This window comes from Amblyraja radiata, chromosome 6 (assembly GCF_010909765.2).
Source record: "Amblyraja radiata isolate CabotCenter1 chromosome 6, sAmbRad1.1.pri, whole genome shotgun sequence".
In the NCBI taxonomy this organism is placed as follows: domain Eukaryota; kingdom Metazoa; phylum Chordata; class Chondrichthyes; order Rajiformes; family Rajidae; genus Amblyraja; species Amblyraja radiata.
The window spans coordinates 85,868,512-85,885,714 of NC_045961.1; the positions used below are offsets into that span (position 1 = coordinate 85,868,512).

Below are 17,203 nucleotides of genomic sequence, written 5' to 3' on the forward strand. Positions count from 1 at the left end.
TTTGTGTGATGGTCTAGGCTGTGTCCACAATTCGCTGCAATTTCTTGTGGTCTTGGATGGAGCTGTTCCCAAACCAAGTTGTGATGCATCCTGATTCTCTGGTGACAATGGTGTTTTGTCAACACAGTGATGCTTGACACTCAGCTCCGTGCTGCAATCATATGCTCTGCCGGGCAGCCCATCGCTGCCTGTACTCACTGGAATTTAGGATGAGGAGGGACCTCATTGAAATGTACATAATAGTGAAAGGCTTGTATAGAGTGGATGTGGAGAGGATGTTTCCACCAGTGGGAGAGTCTCTTCATATGGGAAAGTCCAGGACTAGAGGTCATAGCCTCAGAATTAAAGGATGTTCCTTTAAGAAGGAGATAAGGAAGAATTTCTTTAGTCAGAGGGTGGTGAACCTGTGCAATTCTTTGCTACAGAAGGCTGTAGAGGCCAAGTCAATGGATATTTTTACGGCAGAGATAGATAGATTCTTGATTACTATGGGTGTCAGGGTTTATGGGGTGAAGGCAGGAGAATGGTGTTAGGAGGGAGAGATAGATCAGCCATGATTGAATGGTGAAGACTTGATGGGCTGAATGGCCTAATTCTACTCCTATCACTTATGACCTTATGCCCATGCAAGCTTCACATTGCTGAGACATTCGCATAAGGGAAGTAGTTCTCCAAAGTCAGCGGGAAAAGCACGTTACCTGCTTCAGTTTCTTCAGATCCTCATCCAGCTCGAGATTGTCCAGAATGACGGCAACGAACAGGCTCAGGAGAATCTGCACAACAATTGAAACTCTTTTCAGAAGGTACTAACACAAACAAGCAGTCGTTTATACAATCAATATGTTTTCCTGGAGATCTAATGAATAGATTCACTGTACCTTAATTGGTAGATGTGACAATAAACTCACCTTGAAACCTTGAACAGTATTTACATGTATTACATTAAATGTATGCTACATTTATACAAGTAGCATAAATGGAGAAACGCATCAAACCATTAGCAGCAAAGGGGCATTCACACCCTCTGGTTAATGTTGGTGTTTCTGCTCCATACCAGCATCCACCCAGCTCCACTCTATCTCCCCATCACCATCACCCTCTTTCTCTCTCCCGCATGTTTACCCAGCTTCCCTTTAAACCTGCCTCTACTCCTTAATGCCCCTGTCCCACTTAGGAAACCTGAACGGAAACCTCTGGAGACTTTGCGCCCTACCCAAGGTTTCCGTGCGGTTCCCAGAGGTTGCAGGTGGTTGCAGGTAGTGGAAACAGGTAGGGAGACTGACAAAAACCTCCAGGAGCCGCACGGAAACGTTGGGTGGGGCGCAAAGTCTCCAGAGGTTTCCGTTCAGGTTTCCTAAGTGGGACAGGGGCATAACTCCATCAATCTCTATGACAGCGAGGCCAATATTCTTCCTGCTCTTTCTTATTTATTATGATATAGGAGTCAGTCGTACAGAACGGAAATTGGCCCTTCAGCTCAGCATGAGCATGCCGACCTTTTTAACTCATCAATCAACATTCATCCCATTTTGCCTGCATTACAACCCCTCACCTGATCTTGCTCCTTGGCATTTCTGCAGCTATTCACTCAACATTCTCATCAATTTCCTTTGATTCTTTGCCTACCCTTCTCGACTGGGTGCAATTTACAGTGGACGATTAACCTACAAGCCCATCTTTGGGATGTGGGAGGAGACCGGATCACCCAGGTGAAACCCGTATGGAAAGAATGTGAAAACTGCACACATGCAGTACCTGAGGTCAGGATCGAACCCGGATATCCTGAAGCTAAGGCAACAGCACCACGTGTTATATCAATGTTTGGATGAAAGAGGTTTTGCCTGGATTTTTAATTGGATTGTCAATGATTTATGGATCTATTCTGGAGTATCCCACAAGTGGAAATGTCTTCCACTGAATTCCTTGTCTCATCCTCTGCCAGTCTCTTACCCTTTAAACCCAAGCGTTAGATATTCCTTTTAGCCTCAATCATTTTCCAGGCTCTATTCACCGTCCTAATGTCTCCCGTGTGATTTGTGTCAAACTCAGTTTGATAATACTTCCTGAAACACGCTGTGGTGCTTCACCATGTTAGAGGCACTTTATTAAGCTCAAGTCATTGCCTGTTTAGCTTCCAGTCAGGAAAACATGAGATTAATCTTGATTACCTGTCACTTAGTATCAAACATCAAAGCACGAAATAAACTGCAAAGAACAAATGTTCCCTTGCAACAATTAACATTATTCTACATTTTAAAGCAGAAGAGCATGTTAGTGCCATCCCAGAAACCTAATGTAATTCCACACATTAAAGAGGATGCACTTCCAATATGGTCATGTGTGTACATTCTCCCTTTTATGAATGTTTCTCCTCTGTATTACAGCTCCTGCCTACTTGCAATGTGAGAAAGATTTCAATCATGTTATTCCAGCCTCTTTTTCCAATCGCTTTCCTTCCCCCGTGCCCTCAGGGTTTGATCCTTCTGTTGACAGGTACACTCTCTTTTTACTCACAACACAATAAGAGAATCTACAAGGAGGGGGTCACTGTTCAGAAGTGGGCAACAGCCAGGGAGATAGTGCAGAGAACTGAAACATAAGAGTTTCCTGACTAATGGTAAAGAGGAAAGAAGAGGCTTGCATTCCTATGGCGTCTTTCAGACCTCCAGGACATATTGTCTCTCTCATCCAATGGATTGTACTCACTATTGTATGCAGGAAACAGGGCAGTCAATTAGTGTGCAACAAGAGCCCTCAATCAATAAAGTGTAGGAAGGAACTGCAGATGCTGGTTTACACTGAAGATAGACACAAAATGCTGGAGTAACTCAGCGGGACAGGCAACTCCTCTGGAGAGAAGGAATGGGTGACGTTTCTCTAGTTTCCCTCTCCTGACTCTCTGACTGAAGAAGGGTCTCGACCCAAAACAGAAGGGACAGAAGTTTAGGGGTAACATGAGGGGGAACTTCTTTACTCAGAGAGTGGTAGCGGTGTGGAATGAGCTTCCAGTGGAAGTGGTGGCGGCAGGTTCGTTGGTATCATTTAAGAATAAATTGGATAGGCATATGGATGAGAAGGGAATGGAGGGTTATGGTATGAGTGCATGCAGGTGGGACTAAGGGAAAAAAATTGTTCGGCGCGGACTTGTAGGGCCGAGATGGCCTGTTTCCGTGCTGTAATTGTTATATGGTTATATGTTATATGGTTAAAACGTCACCCATTCCTTCTTTTCAGAGATGCTGCCTGTGCCGCTGAGTTACTCCAGTAACTCTATCCTCAATCAATAAAACCTAGTTAATGGTTTTAAGCATATCGTTGGAAAGTCAGAATAAGCCTGGTAATAAGGTGATAATTACCCCCCCCACCCCCCCACTCATGCTCTTCATGGCAACAGGTCAAGGCACCTGAGGCAGGTTAGGACCTCAGTTTGACGTTTAGTCCAGATGACTGTACCTCCAACAATACAGCACTCTCTCAGCACTTCATGGACATGATAACCTAGCTTTTGTGCTCCATTCTCAAGCATGGGGCTAGAACCAACAACTTTCTGACTCAGTGGCAGGTGCGCCACTCAGTGAAACACTGCAAGCAAAAGGGCAGTTGCTTGGGGAGAGATGGAAGGTGCTGTTCAAAGAGCAGTGTGGCTGTTTAAGGTTGGGCGACGTCTGATGCAAAGGCCAGAGACACTGTTGTTGGAGGTTGCAGTACACGCACGCATTCGGCAGGTGGGGCGACACAGCTGGTAGGGTCACTGCGTCAGGACCACGGTTCGATCTTGAACTCGGGGGCTGTCTGGGTGAAGTCTGCACACTCTCCCTGTGGCCACGTGGGTTACCTCCGGGTGCTCTGATTTCCTCCCACACCCCAGCGACCTGTGGGTTGGTCGATTAATTGGCCTCTGTAAATTTTCCCTAGTGTGTGGGGAGTGGGTGAGAAAATGGGATAACGGAGAACGAGTGTGAACAGGTGATCGGTAGTGGGCCAAAGGGCCTATTTTCATACTGTATCTCTCAAATCCAGGATTGATGATAGGTCGAGAGTGGGATGTGCGGGGCAGAGTGGGATAGGATGTGGGAGGTGGGGTTTGGAGAAGCAGGTGTTTATAGGGTGTGGGGAAATGGAGGTGGACAAACTGGGTGATGGGACTACAGTGCCAGAGGGGCATTTCAATTTCTCACATCGACTTGCCATGTTCTCTCAGAGGGGATTGCTGAGGGCTGTGCCAAACGAGGATTAAAGCAGGATTTCCAACAAACTCACTTAAGGGCCTGTCCCACTTGGCCGTCATTCGTGCGCCATTTACGCGACCTGCTAGCGTGTGGGTAGCGAGTGACGGGCGCATGGAGTGGTGTGGAGGAGTGTGGACTTCGTCCTGCACAAAATCTTCGCGCATCACCAGCCTGTCGCGTAACTGACAGCCAAAGTGGGACAGGCCCAAGACCCTGGAGCAGCCCAACGTCTCACCTCCAACAGCAGCAGAAGCAGGCAAACGATCACCGATCTCGGCCTGGGGCTCACGGCCATTGCGGATCCGGATCCGCCCCTACTCCTACTCCCAGAACTGGGCCAAGACGATTGGAGATAGACATAAAATGCTGGATTAACTCAGTGGGACCGGCAGCATCTCGGGAGAGAAGCAATGGGTGACGTTTTGGGTCGAGACCCTTCTTCAGACTGATGCTGCAGGTCCCGCTGAGTTACTCCTGCAGTTTGTGTCTATCTTCAAATGACGTCACGCACTCCAGGCGGCTGTGCGGACGCATGATGCCTTTCGTTGCGTGTTGCGTAAATGATGGCCAAGTGGGACAGGCCCTTTAGACTAGAGACACTGTGCGGAAACAGGCCCTTTGGCCCATACCAACCCATGCACCATCACTGTCCTACACATTAGGGATCATTTACCATTTTTACCACAGACAATTAACCTACACGCCTGTACGTCTTTAGCGTATGGGAGGAAACCGGAACACCCGGGGAAACCCACGCGGTCACAAGAAGGACGTACAAACGCCGTACAGACAGCACAGGATCAAACTGGGTCTCTGGTGCTGCAAGGCAGCAACTCTACCGCTGCACCACTGTGCCACGTACTGGATTTAAAAGAGCTGCATACAATTTAGATTCCAAACTCTCCTTCGAGAGTCCAGTCCAAAACAGCATGGTAATTTCAATTCTAAGCAATAAGACACGCAATTCAAAACAACAAAGATTAACAGCTGAATACAAGATGCAGGATGTGTACCCTGCCGAAATCAATACTGAAATTAAACTTTTTTTTTACCTCTGCAGATTAACAGATTGATTTCTTAGTTTGACGCAACCAGCCGTGCTTGTGGGAGAGAAGCATTGAGAAAGCTTGGGCTATTCACAGAGAGTTTGTGGCTGTCTCCTTCACATCCCCCCATCCCTGCTCCTGCCCTCGCTGCTCGGCCGCGAAGTACGTTAGAGTCTTGGTGCTGCATTAGCGGAGGTGCTGGCCGTGAACTCTTGGCCCATTTCTTGTCTAATGGGCTTCCAGTCCCCATTCCCATGTTTAGTAACTGGTACTAGCACCCAGTCCAGCATAGGAAGAGTCATAGCACCGCCCAGCAGGGAAAAAGGCCCTTCGTCCCATCAAATTCCGACTGGCCACCAACCTACTATTTACACTTTCATCAATTTCTCCTAGATTCTGCCCCTCACCTACACACTGGGGGCAATTCACCACAGCCATTTAACCTACAAACCTGCACTTCAGATCTGGGACGTGAATGGAAACACAGGGAAAACAAGCAAACTCATGATGCTGTGAGGCAGCGTCTCTACTAGCTGCATCACTGTGCTGCTCTTAACATTTCTCCTCACGCTCAAATCTGACAACAGCCTCTCCCCTCTGTGTCATAGAAACATAGAAAATAGGTGCAGGAGTAGGCCATTCGGCCCTTCGAGCCTGCACCGTCATTCAATATGATCATGGCTGATCATCCAACTCAGTATCCTGTACCTGCCTTCTCTCCATACCCCCTGATCCCTTTAGCCACAAGGGCCACATCTAACTCCCTCTTATATATAGCCAATGAACTGCCCTCAACTACATTCTGTGGCAGAGAATTCTAGAGATTCACCACTCTCCGTGTAAAACATGTTTTTCTCATCTCGGTCCTAAAAGATTTCCCCTATATCCTTAAACTGTGACCCCTTCCCCAACATCTGGAACAATCTTCCTGCATCTAGCCTGTCCAACCCCTTAAGAATTTTGTACGTTTCTACAAGATCCCCCCTCAATCTTCTAAATTCTAGCGAGTACAAGCTGAGTCTATCCAGTCTTTCTTCATATGAAAGTCCTGACATCCCAGGAATCAGTCTGGTGAACCTTCTTTGTACTCCCTCTATGGCAAGAATGTCTTTCCTCAGATTAGGAGACCAAAACTGTACACAATACTCCAGGTGTGGTCTCACCAAGACCCTGTACAACTGCAGTAGAACCTCCCTGCTCCTATACTCAAATCCTTTTGCTATGAATGCTAACATACCATTCGCTTTCTTCACTGCCTGCTGCACCTGCATGCCTACTTTCAATGACTGGTGTACCATGACACCCAGGTCTCGTTGCATCTTTTCCTAATCGGCTACCATTCATATAATGGTCTACTTTCCTGTTTTTCCCACCAAAGTGGATAACCTCACATTTATCCACATTATACTGCATCTGCCAAGCATTTTCCCACTCACCCAGCCTATCCAAGTCACCTTGCAGCCTCCTAGCATCCTCCTCACAGCTAACACTGCCCCCCAGCTTTGTGTCATCCGCAAACTTGGAGATGTTGCATTCAATTCCCTCGACCAAATCATTAATATATATTGTAAATAGCTGGGGTCCCACCACTGAGCCTTGCGGTACCCCACTAGTCGCTGCCTGCCATTCTAAAAAGGACCCGTTTACTCCTACTCTTTGCTTCCTGTCTGCCAGCCAGTTCTGTCCCCAAGTCCACGACCATCAACATCCTTGTTCGTCATTGACTAGAAACTGAACCGGATGAGCCACATAAATACCATTGCACAATGGTGCAGCTCAGAGCTGAGACCCAGGTTCAATCCAGACATCCGGTGCTGGCTGTGTGGAGTGTGGCATTCTGCCTGTAGACCTATGGTTTGGCTAGATTCCTCCCACATCCCAAAGACGTGTGGGTTGATGAGTTAAGTTGGCCGGTCGCATCACAACACCCACATCACCGCTGTGCACCTCCTACAAATCTCAAGAAGCTCGGCATCATCCTGGACAAAGCCAGACTCACACCCCATCTAACGCATTAAACCTCCACTCCCTCCAGCAACAATGCACCGTGTATGCATCATCTATAAAATGCCCTGTAAGTACAACTACTCCCATAGCACCTCGACCAACAAGGACAAGGATGGCAGGTATAGAGGAACACCACCACCTGCAGGTTCCCCTCCAAAGCACACACCACCCCAGACTGGAAATACAGTGCATTCAGAAAGTATTCAAACCCCTTCACTTTTCCACATTTTGTTACGTTACAGCCTTATTTTAAAATGGAATAAATTCATTTTTTTTAAATCATCAATCTACACAAAATACCCCAGAATGAAGAAGCGAAAACAGGTCTTTAGAATTTTTTGTAAAGTAATTAAAAATAAATAACTGAAATATCACATTTACATTATTATTCAGACCCTGTGCTATGATACTCAAAATTGAGCTTAGGTTCATCCTGTTTCCATTGATTATCCTTGAGATGTTTCTACAACTTGATTGGAGTCCACCAGGGGTAAATTAAATTGATTGGACATGATTTGGAAAGGCACACACCTGTCTATATAAGGTCTCACAGTTGACACTGCATGTCAGAGCAAAAAACAAACCATGAAGATGAAGGAATTGTCCGGAGACTTCCGAGACAGGATTGTGTCAAGACACAGATCTGGGGAAGGGTATAAAAACAATTTCTGCAGCATTGCAGGTCCTGAAGAGCACAGTGGCCTCCGTCATTCTTAAATGGAAGAACTTTAGAACCACTAGGACTCTTCATAGAGCTGGCCGCCTGTTCAAACTGAGCAATCGGGGGAGAAGGGCCTTGGTCAGGGAGGTGACCAAGAACCCGATGGTCACTCTGACAGAGCTCCAGAGTTCCTCTGTGGAGAAGGGAGAACCTTCCAGAAGGACAACTATATCTGCAGCACTCCACCAATCAGGCCTTTATGGTAGAGTGGCCAGACGGAAGCCACTCCTCAGTAAAAGGCACATGACAGCCCATCCCAAAAGGCATGAGAAACAAGATTCTCTGGTCTGATGAAACCACGATAGAATTCTTTGGTCTGAATGGCAAGCGTCACGTCTGGAGGAAACCAGGCACCGCTCTTCACCTGGCCAATCCCATACCTACGGTGAAGCATGGTGGTGGCAGTATCATGCTGTGGGGATGTTTTTCAGCGGCAGGAACTGGGAGACTAGTCAGGATCGAGGGAAAGATGAACAGAGCAAAGTAGAGATATCCTTGATCAAAACCTGCTCCAGATCATTCTGGACCTCAGACTAGGGCGGAGGTTCACCTTCCAACAGGACAACGACCATAAGCAAACACCCAAGACAATGCAGGAATGGCTTCGCAACAAGTCTGTGACTGTCCTTGAGTGGCCCAGCCAGAGCCCGGACTTGAACATCTCTGGAGGGGCCTGAAAATAGCTGTGCATCGACGCTCCCCATCCAATCTGACAGAGCTTGAGAGGATCTGCAGAGAAGAATGGGTGAAATGACCCATATACAGGTGTGCCAAGTATGTAGCGTCATACTCAAGATGATTTGAGGCTGTAATCGCTGCCATAGGTGCCTCAACAAAGTGAGTAAAGGGTCTGAATACTTATGTCAATGTGATATTTCAGTTATTTATATTTAATTACTTTGCAAAATTTCTCAACACCTGTTTTCGCTATTTTATGATGGGGCATTGTGTGTAGGTTGATGATTTAAAAAAAAATGAATTTAGTCCATTTTAGAATAAGGCTGTAATGTAACAAAACGTGGAAAAAGTGAAGGGGTCTGAATACTTTCTGAATGCACTGTATATCACTTGTCCTCTATTGTGCTGGAGCTCCGTCCACAACAGCACCAGGCGGACTGCACTGATTCAAGGCACTGGCTCACCCCAAAGGCCATTATGAATGGGCAACAAATGTCTGGCATGGCAGAGTTACTCCAAATAAATAAACAAATATCCAATATCTATCCCTCAACTGATAGATAGTCAGATCATTTTTACATTGTTTTAGCATTGACCGCCATGTGTTGATGATAACGCAGAGACTGGGTTTCAAAAATTAACATTATTGGCAGCGATGGTCCCAACTCCACCCTCCTCCCCTCTGGGATTGCTGAAGACATGCGACACGACACAGAAAGTAATGACTCACCAGAGTAGCGAAAAGATGGTAGAGGATGAAGTAAATGGCAACAACGGGGGCCCAGACTTGGCCAACTGCAATCAGAGTCTGGTCCATCACGTCAACCCATCCTTCCTGTGTGATTATCTGGAACATGGACATGAAGGCCTGGGGAAGCAGCAAAGTAGAAGCTCATCAACACCACTCATGTCAGCTGTGGGGATCATCTTCCCCTGCAGAACAGCACAACTGGTAGATCAGGTGGTCAAAAAAGCTTCAGGCACACTGGCGTGCATTAGTCAGAGTACTGGGGTCAAGGAAAGAGCGTTCACGTCACGGCCCTGTTTTCACCAATTTGCCCATCATCACGCACAAGAAGCACAAGACAGACACCATTGTAGGCAGATGCCGAGAAATGTGTTCAGCTCTAGCTGAACAACTTCTAATCTTGGGTAGACAAAAATGCTGGAGAAGCTCAGCGGGTCAGGCGCCATCTATGGAGAGAAGGAATAGGCGACGTTTCGGGTCGAGACCCTTCTTCATAGTCTACCTTCGATTTTTCCAGCATCTGCAGTTCTTTCTTAAAAACTTCTAATCTTGTGTGTGGTGGAGGAAGAAGAAGGTCAGGGTATTGAGTGTAGAAGTTGGAGGTCATGTGGCAGAGGCAACATAAGACGTTAATGAGGCCATATTTACAGTATTGTGTTCAGATTTGGTCACTATGTTATAGGAAAGACCACCAGGTGGCGTCAGCAATGGCTGCCTCGCCAACAATCTGTCTGTCCCTTCCTTCTTTGCAGAAAGATTGTTCCCGATGTTGGGGAAGTCCAGAACAAGGGGTCACAGTTTAAGGATAAGGGGGAAATCTTTTAGGACCGAGATGAGAAAAACATTTTTCACACAGAGAGTGGTGAATCTGGAATTCTCTGCCACAGAAGGTGGTTGAGGCCAGTTCATTGGCTATATTTAAGAGGGAGTTAGATGTGGCCCTTGTGGCTAAAGGGATCAGGGGGTACGAAGAGAAGGCAGGTACAGGATACTGAGTGGGATGATCAGCCATGATCATATTAAATGGCGGTGCAGGCTCGAAGGGCCGAATGGTCTACTCCTGCACCTATTTTCTTTGTGCTTAAATAGTATGTGATAAATGTATGCTTATAGTGTTCTTTAGCTTGTTTTATGTGGGGAGGGGGGTGGGGGTAAACTGTTTCTAATCGGGGGGGGGGGGGGGGAGAGGGGGAGAAATAGAGGAGAGAGGGAGAGAAATTGGAGCGGGAAGAGGGGTGAGGAAGAATAAAGGGGCTGATTTTACATCAGCCCCCTCCCATACAACAGAGGTTGATCATCATGGCTCAAATCTTCCCATGAAGCAATCAATATCACTTCACAAGTCATGAAATAAAAAGCATTGTCAATCTGATTTGGAAGGTGCGGTGTTCTTACAATAAAAGCAGTGGACAAATTCAAAATCAGGTGTTGGACATTCATACCCACCCTGGGGAAAGTGGTGAAGCGGTCAAGCTCCTCCACAAAGCAGAACATCTGGAGGCTGATGGATGACATGACGATGAGCAGGCTGGCAGTGAAGACCACCAGGCTGCCCAGCTTCTTCCCAGGACCAAATATCTTGTAGACAAAGTCCTCCAGCGCCGGGGAAATCTTAATCAGGCGGACCACCCTCAGGACCTGATGGTACAATACGTAGTTGTTAACCAAAGACATCTTCCACAACCTAAACACTTCCATTTATCTTATTCCCCAGTCCAACTCAAACCGTCAAAGTGCACATTTTTGTTTCTCTTTACTCAGATCTCCAAATTTCCTGGATTGCCTATGAAGTTCAAGTTCAAGTTCAAGTGAGTTTATTGTCATGTGTCCCTGTATAGGACAATGAAATTCTTGCTTTGCTTAAGCACACAGAAAGATCATAATGTCAAAGGAATAGGAGTAGAATTAGGCCAATCAAGTCTACTCCGCCATTCAATCATGGCTGATCGATCTCTCCCTCCAAACCACATTCTCCTGCCTTCTCCCCATAACCTCTGACACCTGTACTAATCAAGAATCTATCTATCTCTACCTTAAAAATATCCACTGACGCCCTCCACAACCATCTGTGGCAAAGAATTCCAGGTTCACCACCCTCCGACTAAAGACATTTCTCTTCATCTTCCTATAAGAATATCCTTTAATTCTGAGGCTATGACCTCTAGTCCTAGACTCTCCCGCTAGTTGAAACATCCACTCCACATCCACTCTATCCAAGCGTTTCACTATTCTGTATGTTTCAATGAAGTCCCCCCTCATGCTTGTAAGCTCCAGCGAGTACAGGCACAGTGCTGACATTCATGATAGGTTAACCTTCTCATTCCTGGGATCATTCTTGTAAACCTCCTACGGACCCTCTCCAGAACCAGCACAACCGTCCTCAGATATGGTGCCCAAAATTGCTCACAATATTCCAAATGCGGCCGTACCAGCCCTCTTGAAATAAATGCTATGTTCTTGAATCTATTTCTATTGCCCTTTGTGTAAAAATATTCTCTCCACTCCCCTGTGGTTCTTCTGGCGATCCTCTACACTTCTGTCCCTGGGAACCTCGATCCCGTTGGGTGCCTCTGAACCGAGCCTTGAACTCATGACTTCTTGACCAGCTGGGGAGGGAGTGACGCGGTGAGCCACTGCAGACATCGACAGTTGTAGAATTTTAAATGATGGTCATTTGGCCAATCGTGCCACCGAGAGCTAGTTGTTCTCTCTCCAACAAACCCAATCCCAATTTTAAACGTCTCCATTAAATCTGAAGAATGTATGGTCTGAAGAAGGGTCTCAACCCAAAACGTCACCTATTCAGTTTCTCCAGATAAGCTGTCTGACCCTCTGAGTTACTCCAGCTTTTTGTGTCCACAGTGCGCTCCATAATGTTTGGGACAAGGACCCATCATTTATTTATTTGCAGGTACACAAAAAAGCTGGAGAAACTCAGCGGGTGCAGCAGCATCTATGGAGCGAAGGAAATAGGCAACGTTTCGGGCCGAAACCCTTCTTCAGACTGATCGGGGGTGGGGGGGGCGTGGACAAGAAAGGAAAAAGGAGGAGGAGCCCGAAGGCTGGGGGATGGGAGGAGACAGCAGGGGGACTGAGGAAGGGGAGGAGACAGCAAGGACTAACAAAATTGGGAGAATTCGATGTTCATCCCCCAGGATGCAGACTCCCCAAGCGGAATATGAGGTGCTGTTCCTCCAATTTCCGGTGCTGTTCGCTGTGGCCATGGAGGAGACCCAGGACAGAGAGGTCGGAGACGGAGTGGGAGGGGGAGTTGAAGTGCTGAGCCACCGGGAGGTCAGCTTGGTTATTGCGGACCGAGTGGAGGTGTTTGGCGAAACGATCGCCCAACCTCCGCTTGGTCTCACCGATATAGATCTGCTGACATCTAGAGCAGCGGATGCAATAGATGAGGTTGGAGGAGATGCAGGTAAACCTCTGTCGCACCTGGAACGACTGCTTGGGTCCTTGAACGGAGTCAAGGGGGGAGATAAAGGGACAAGTGTTGCTGTCGAGGGGGGAGGTAAAGGGACAAGTGTTGCTGTCGAGGGGGGAGGTAAAGGGACAAGTGTTGACCATTTATTTATTTGCCCCTGAATTCCACAATTTGAGATTTGTAATAGAAAAATACACGTGTGATTAAACTGCACATTGTCAGATTTTAATAGAGGCAATTTTTATACAGTTTGGTTTCACCATGTAGAAATTACAGCAGTGTTTATACATGGTCCCCCCATTTCAGGGCACCATAATGTTTGGGACACAGCAATGTCATGTAAATGAAAGTGTTCATGTTTAGTATTTTGTTGCATATCCTTTGCATGCAATGGCTGCTTGTAGTCTGTGATTCATAAACATCACCAGTTGCTGGGTGTCTTCTCTGGTGATGCTCTGCCAACCCTGTATTGGCGCCATCTTTAGCTTATGCTTATTTTAGACAATAGACCATAGACAATAGGTGCAGGAGTAGGCCATTCGGCCCTTCGAGCCAGCACCGCCAATCAATGTGATCATGGTTGATCATCCCCATTTGGGGGCTAGTACCCTTCAGTCTTTTCTTCAGCATATATAAGGCATGCTTAATTGGGTTCAGATCGGGAGATTGACTTGGCCACTCAAGAATTGACCATTTTTTAGCTTTGAAAAACTCCTTTGTTGCTTTAGCAGTATGTTTGGTATCATTGTCTTGCTGTAGAATGAACCGCCGGCCAATGAGTATCGAGGCATTTGTTTGAACTTGAGCAGATAGGATGCGTCTATACACGTCAGAATTCATTATGCTACTACCATCAGCAGTTGTATCATCATTGAAGATAATTAAGCCAGTACCTTCAGCAGCCATACATGCCCAGGCCATAACACCCCCACCACCATGTTTCACAGATGAGGTGGTACGCTTTGGATCTTGGGCAGTTCCTTCTCTCCTCCATATTTTGCTCTTGCCATCACTGATATAAGTTAATCTTCGTCACATCTGTCCACAAGACCTTTTTCCAGAACTGTGGTTGCTCATTTAAGTACTTCTTGGCAAACTGTAACCTGGCCATCCTATTTTTGCAGCTAACCAGTGGTTTGCATCTTGCAGTGTAGCCTCTGTATTTCTGTTCATGAAGTCTTCTGCGGACAGTGGTCATTGACAAATCCACACCCGACTCCTGAAGAGTGTTTCTGATCTGTCGGACAAGTGTTTGGGGATTTTTCTTTATTATAGAGATAATTCTTCTGTCATCAGCTGTGGAGGTCTTCCTGGGCCTCCCAGTCCCTTTGCGATTAGTAAGCTCACCAGTGCTCTCTTTCTTTTAATGATGTTCCAAACAGTTGATTTTGGTAAGCCTAAGGTTTGGCTGATGTCTCTAACAGTTTTATTCTTGTTTCTCAGTCTCATAATGGCTCCTTTGACTTTCATTGATACAACTTTTGTCCTCATGTTGATAAACAGCAATAAAAGTTTCCAAAGGTGATGGAAAGACTGGAGGAAAGACTAGGAGCTGAGAGCTCTCTTATACCTGCAGTAAGGAGGCATTTAAACACACCTGAGCAATTACAAACACCTGTGAAGCCATGTGTCCCAAACATTATGGTGCCCTGAAATGGGGGGGGGGGGGGACTCTGTATAAACACAGCTGTCATTTCTACATGATGAAACCAAAATGTATAAAAATACCCTTTAATAAAATCTGACAATGTGAAATTAACCTACAAACCTGTACATCTTTGGAGTGCGGTCACAGGAAGAGCCTGGGTTTCTGGCGCTGTGAGGCAGCAAATCTACCACTACGGCACTGTACTTCTCAGGAGAATTTATGTACTACTTATGTACAATTTATATTTTTCGTGTGTTGTCTGAGTCTATGTGCCAGTGATGCTGCTATAAGCAATTTTGCTGTACCTACAGCCCACCGTACCTTCCTCATATACCAAGAGGAGTCGAGTATAGGAGCAAAGAGGTCCTTTTGCAGTTGTGCAGAGTCCTAGTGAGACCACAACTGGAGTATTGTGTGCAGTTTTGGTCCCCTAATTTGAGGAAGGACATTCTTGCTATTGAGGGAGTGAAGCGTAGGTTTACAAGGTTAATTCCCGGGATGGCGGGACTGTCATATGCTGAGAGAATGGAGCAGCTGGGCTTGTACACTCTGGCGTTTAGAAGGATGAGAGGGTATCTCATTGAAACATATAAGATTGTTAAGGGCTTGGACACACTAGAGGCAGGAAACATGTTCCCGATGTTTGGGGAGTCCAGAACCAGGGGCCACAGTTCTGGAGTAGGCCAATAAGGAGTAAGCCATTTAGAACAGAGACGAGGCAACACTTTTTCTCACAGTTGTGAGTCTGTGGAATTCTCTTCCTCAGAGGGCGGTGGAGGCATGTTCACTGGATGCTTTCAAGAGAGAGCTAGATAGGGCTCTTAAAAATAGCAGAGTCGGGGGATATGGGGAGAAGGCAGGAACGGGGTACTGATTGGGGATGATCAGCCATGATCACATTGAATGGCGGTGCAGGCTCGAAGGGCCAAATGGCCTACTCCTGCACCTATTGTCTATTGTCTATACCAATAAACTCGATTTGACTCGACCCTGCCATAATCCAAGGACAACTCGTGCACCCTGGGCTTTCAGCTCACAACGTGCCATGCCACTATTGACATAGTGGCCTAGCGGTAGAGCTACTGCCTTACAGCACCAGAGACCCAGGTTCAATCCTGGCTACAGGAGTTTGTATGTCCACACCGTGACCTGCGTGAGTTTTCTCCGAGATCTTCTGTTTCCTCCCACAGTCCACAGGCATACAGGTTTGTAGGTTAAGTGGCTTGGTATAAATGTAAATTTGTCCCTAGTGTGTGCGGGAATCGCTGGTCGGCAATGCATAACTAAACTAAGCAAGATCACACTTGTGCTTACCTGAAAATAAGTGAACTGAGAATGGTAGAGATCAGGGTAGATGTGCAACGTGGTGCCCAGGACCAGGAGCAGTTCAAACTTGTGCAGGGACGAGCTGATGTATCCCGTGTATCCCAAACACCAAATCTTCACCAGTGCCTCCAGGTCAAACAGAATGGTGAAGGCCACCTATGGCAAGGAGTTTCTGAACTTTAATCACAGTCAACCAGTTCTTCAATTAAATATGAGCTCAAACCAGAAGTGACAGACCAGCTCACGCAGACATTAATTATTCACCCATAGCAAGCTCAGCTTGCTGAACCTGACCATAAATAAATGTGTCAAATCAGAAAGGCCATCCACAGTTCCACAGAGCATGTTATGATTGAGGCAGTGGAGCGAGTGCAGGAATGCTAATGAACACAGATCTTTCATTGGGCTAGCACAGCTAGGACGGGTCTAATGGTGCCACGTTGGGTCAGACCATTCACAGTGCATAAAGACGTTGTGGGTCCAAGTTGCAGTTCCGAGGCTTAAAGCGAGACATCCAGGCTTCCAGGGTGGGATCGGAAGGAGGTGCCCTGCCAGAGGGCGGGGTCAGAAGGAGATGCCCTGTCAGAGGGAAAGACTCTGGCAGAGGGGTGGGGGGGGGGGGGGGGGGGGGGGGGGTTAGAGGTGGGCAACTCTGGTAACAGGGCCAGAGAAAGCACCCAACCCCCCCCCCCCCTGCTCCCCAACAAAGGGGAACGGACAGAGGGAGTGCCCCAACAGTGGGCAGGGCCAAAGGGAGCAAGGCCGATAGTAGGGTGGGACTAGAGGGAGCACCCCATCAGGTGGGCAGGGCCAGACGGAGTGCACCCCACAGTAGGGTGGGGCCAGAGGGAGCAACCTCATCAATGGGCAGGGAGAAGCGTGGTGATCCGAATCGAGAGGGGGACCATAGGGAGCATCTGCAACAAATGGACGGATCTAGTGGGAGCACCACTAACGGAGGGGCGGGGGACGGGGGACGAGGAGCACCACTAGCGGAGGATCGGGGCAGAGGAACTGCTGCACCAATTGTTTCCGCCAGTGGGAGAGAGTTGAGGACTAGAGGCGATAGCCTCAGAATGAAAGGACATTCTTTTAGGAAGCAGATGACGAGAAATTCCAGCTCCTCGGAATGTCTTTAGTTAGAGGGTGGTGAATCTGTGGAATTCTTTGCCACAGAAGGTTGGGGAGGCCAGCTCAGTGGATATATTTAACGCAGAGATAGACAGATCGTTGATTAGTACGAGTGTCAGAGGTTATGGGGAGAAGGCAGGAGAATGGAGTTAGGAGGGAGCGATAGCTCCCTTTAGCCCTTGTGGCTAAAGAGATCAGGGGGTATGGAGAGAAGGCAGGGATGGGATACTGAGTTG

At 47.2% G+C, this 17,203-nt stretch overlaps 1 protein-coding gene across 2 annotated transcripts in view; it reads right to left on the bottom strand.

The window, feature by feature from the left end:
• nalcn (sodium leak channel, non-selective) overlaps positions 1 to 17,203 on the bottom strand; it is a 183,908-nt gene that overhangs the window by 106,241 nt on the left and 60,464 nt on the right. For both annotated transcript variants that reach the window (XM_033023102.1, XM_033023101.1), the window contains exons 12-15: positions 15,825 to 15,992; positions 10,876 to 11,067; positions 9,412 to 9,549; positions 699 to 773 (exon numbers count right to left, since the gene is read on the bottom strand). In XM_033023102.1, coding sequence (XP_032878993.1) covers positions 699 to 773; positions 9,412 to 9,549; positions 10,876 to 11,067; positions 15,825 to 15,992 — 573 coding nt within the window. The remainder of the gene's footprint in view (positions 1 to 698; positions 774 to 9,411; positions 9,550 to 10,875; positions 11,068 to 15,824; positions 15,993 to 17,203) is intronic.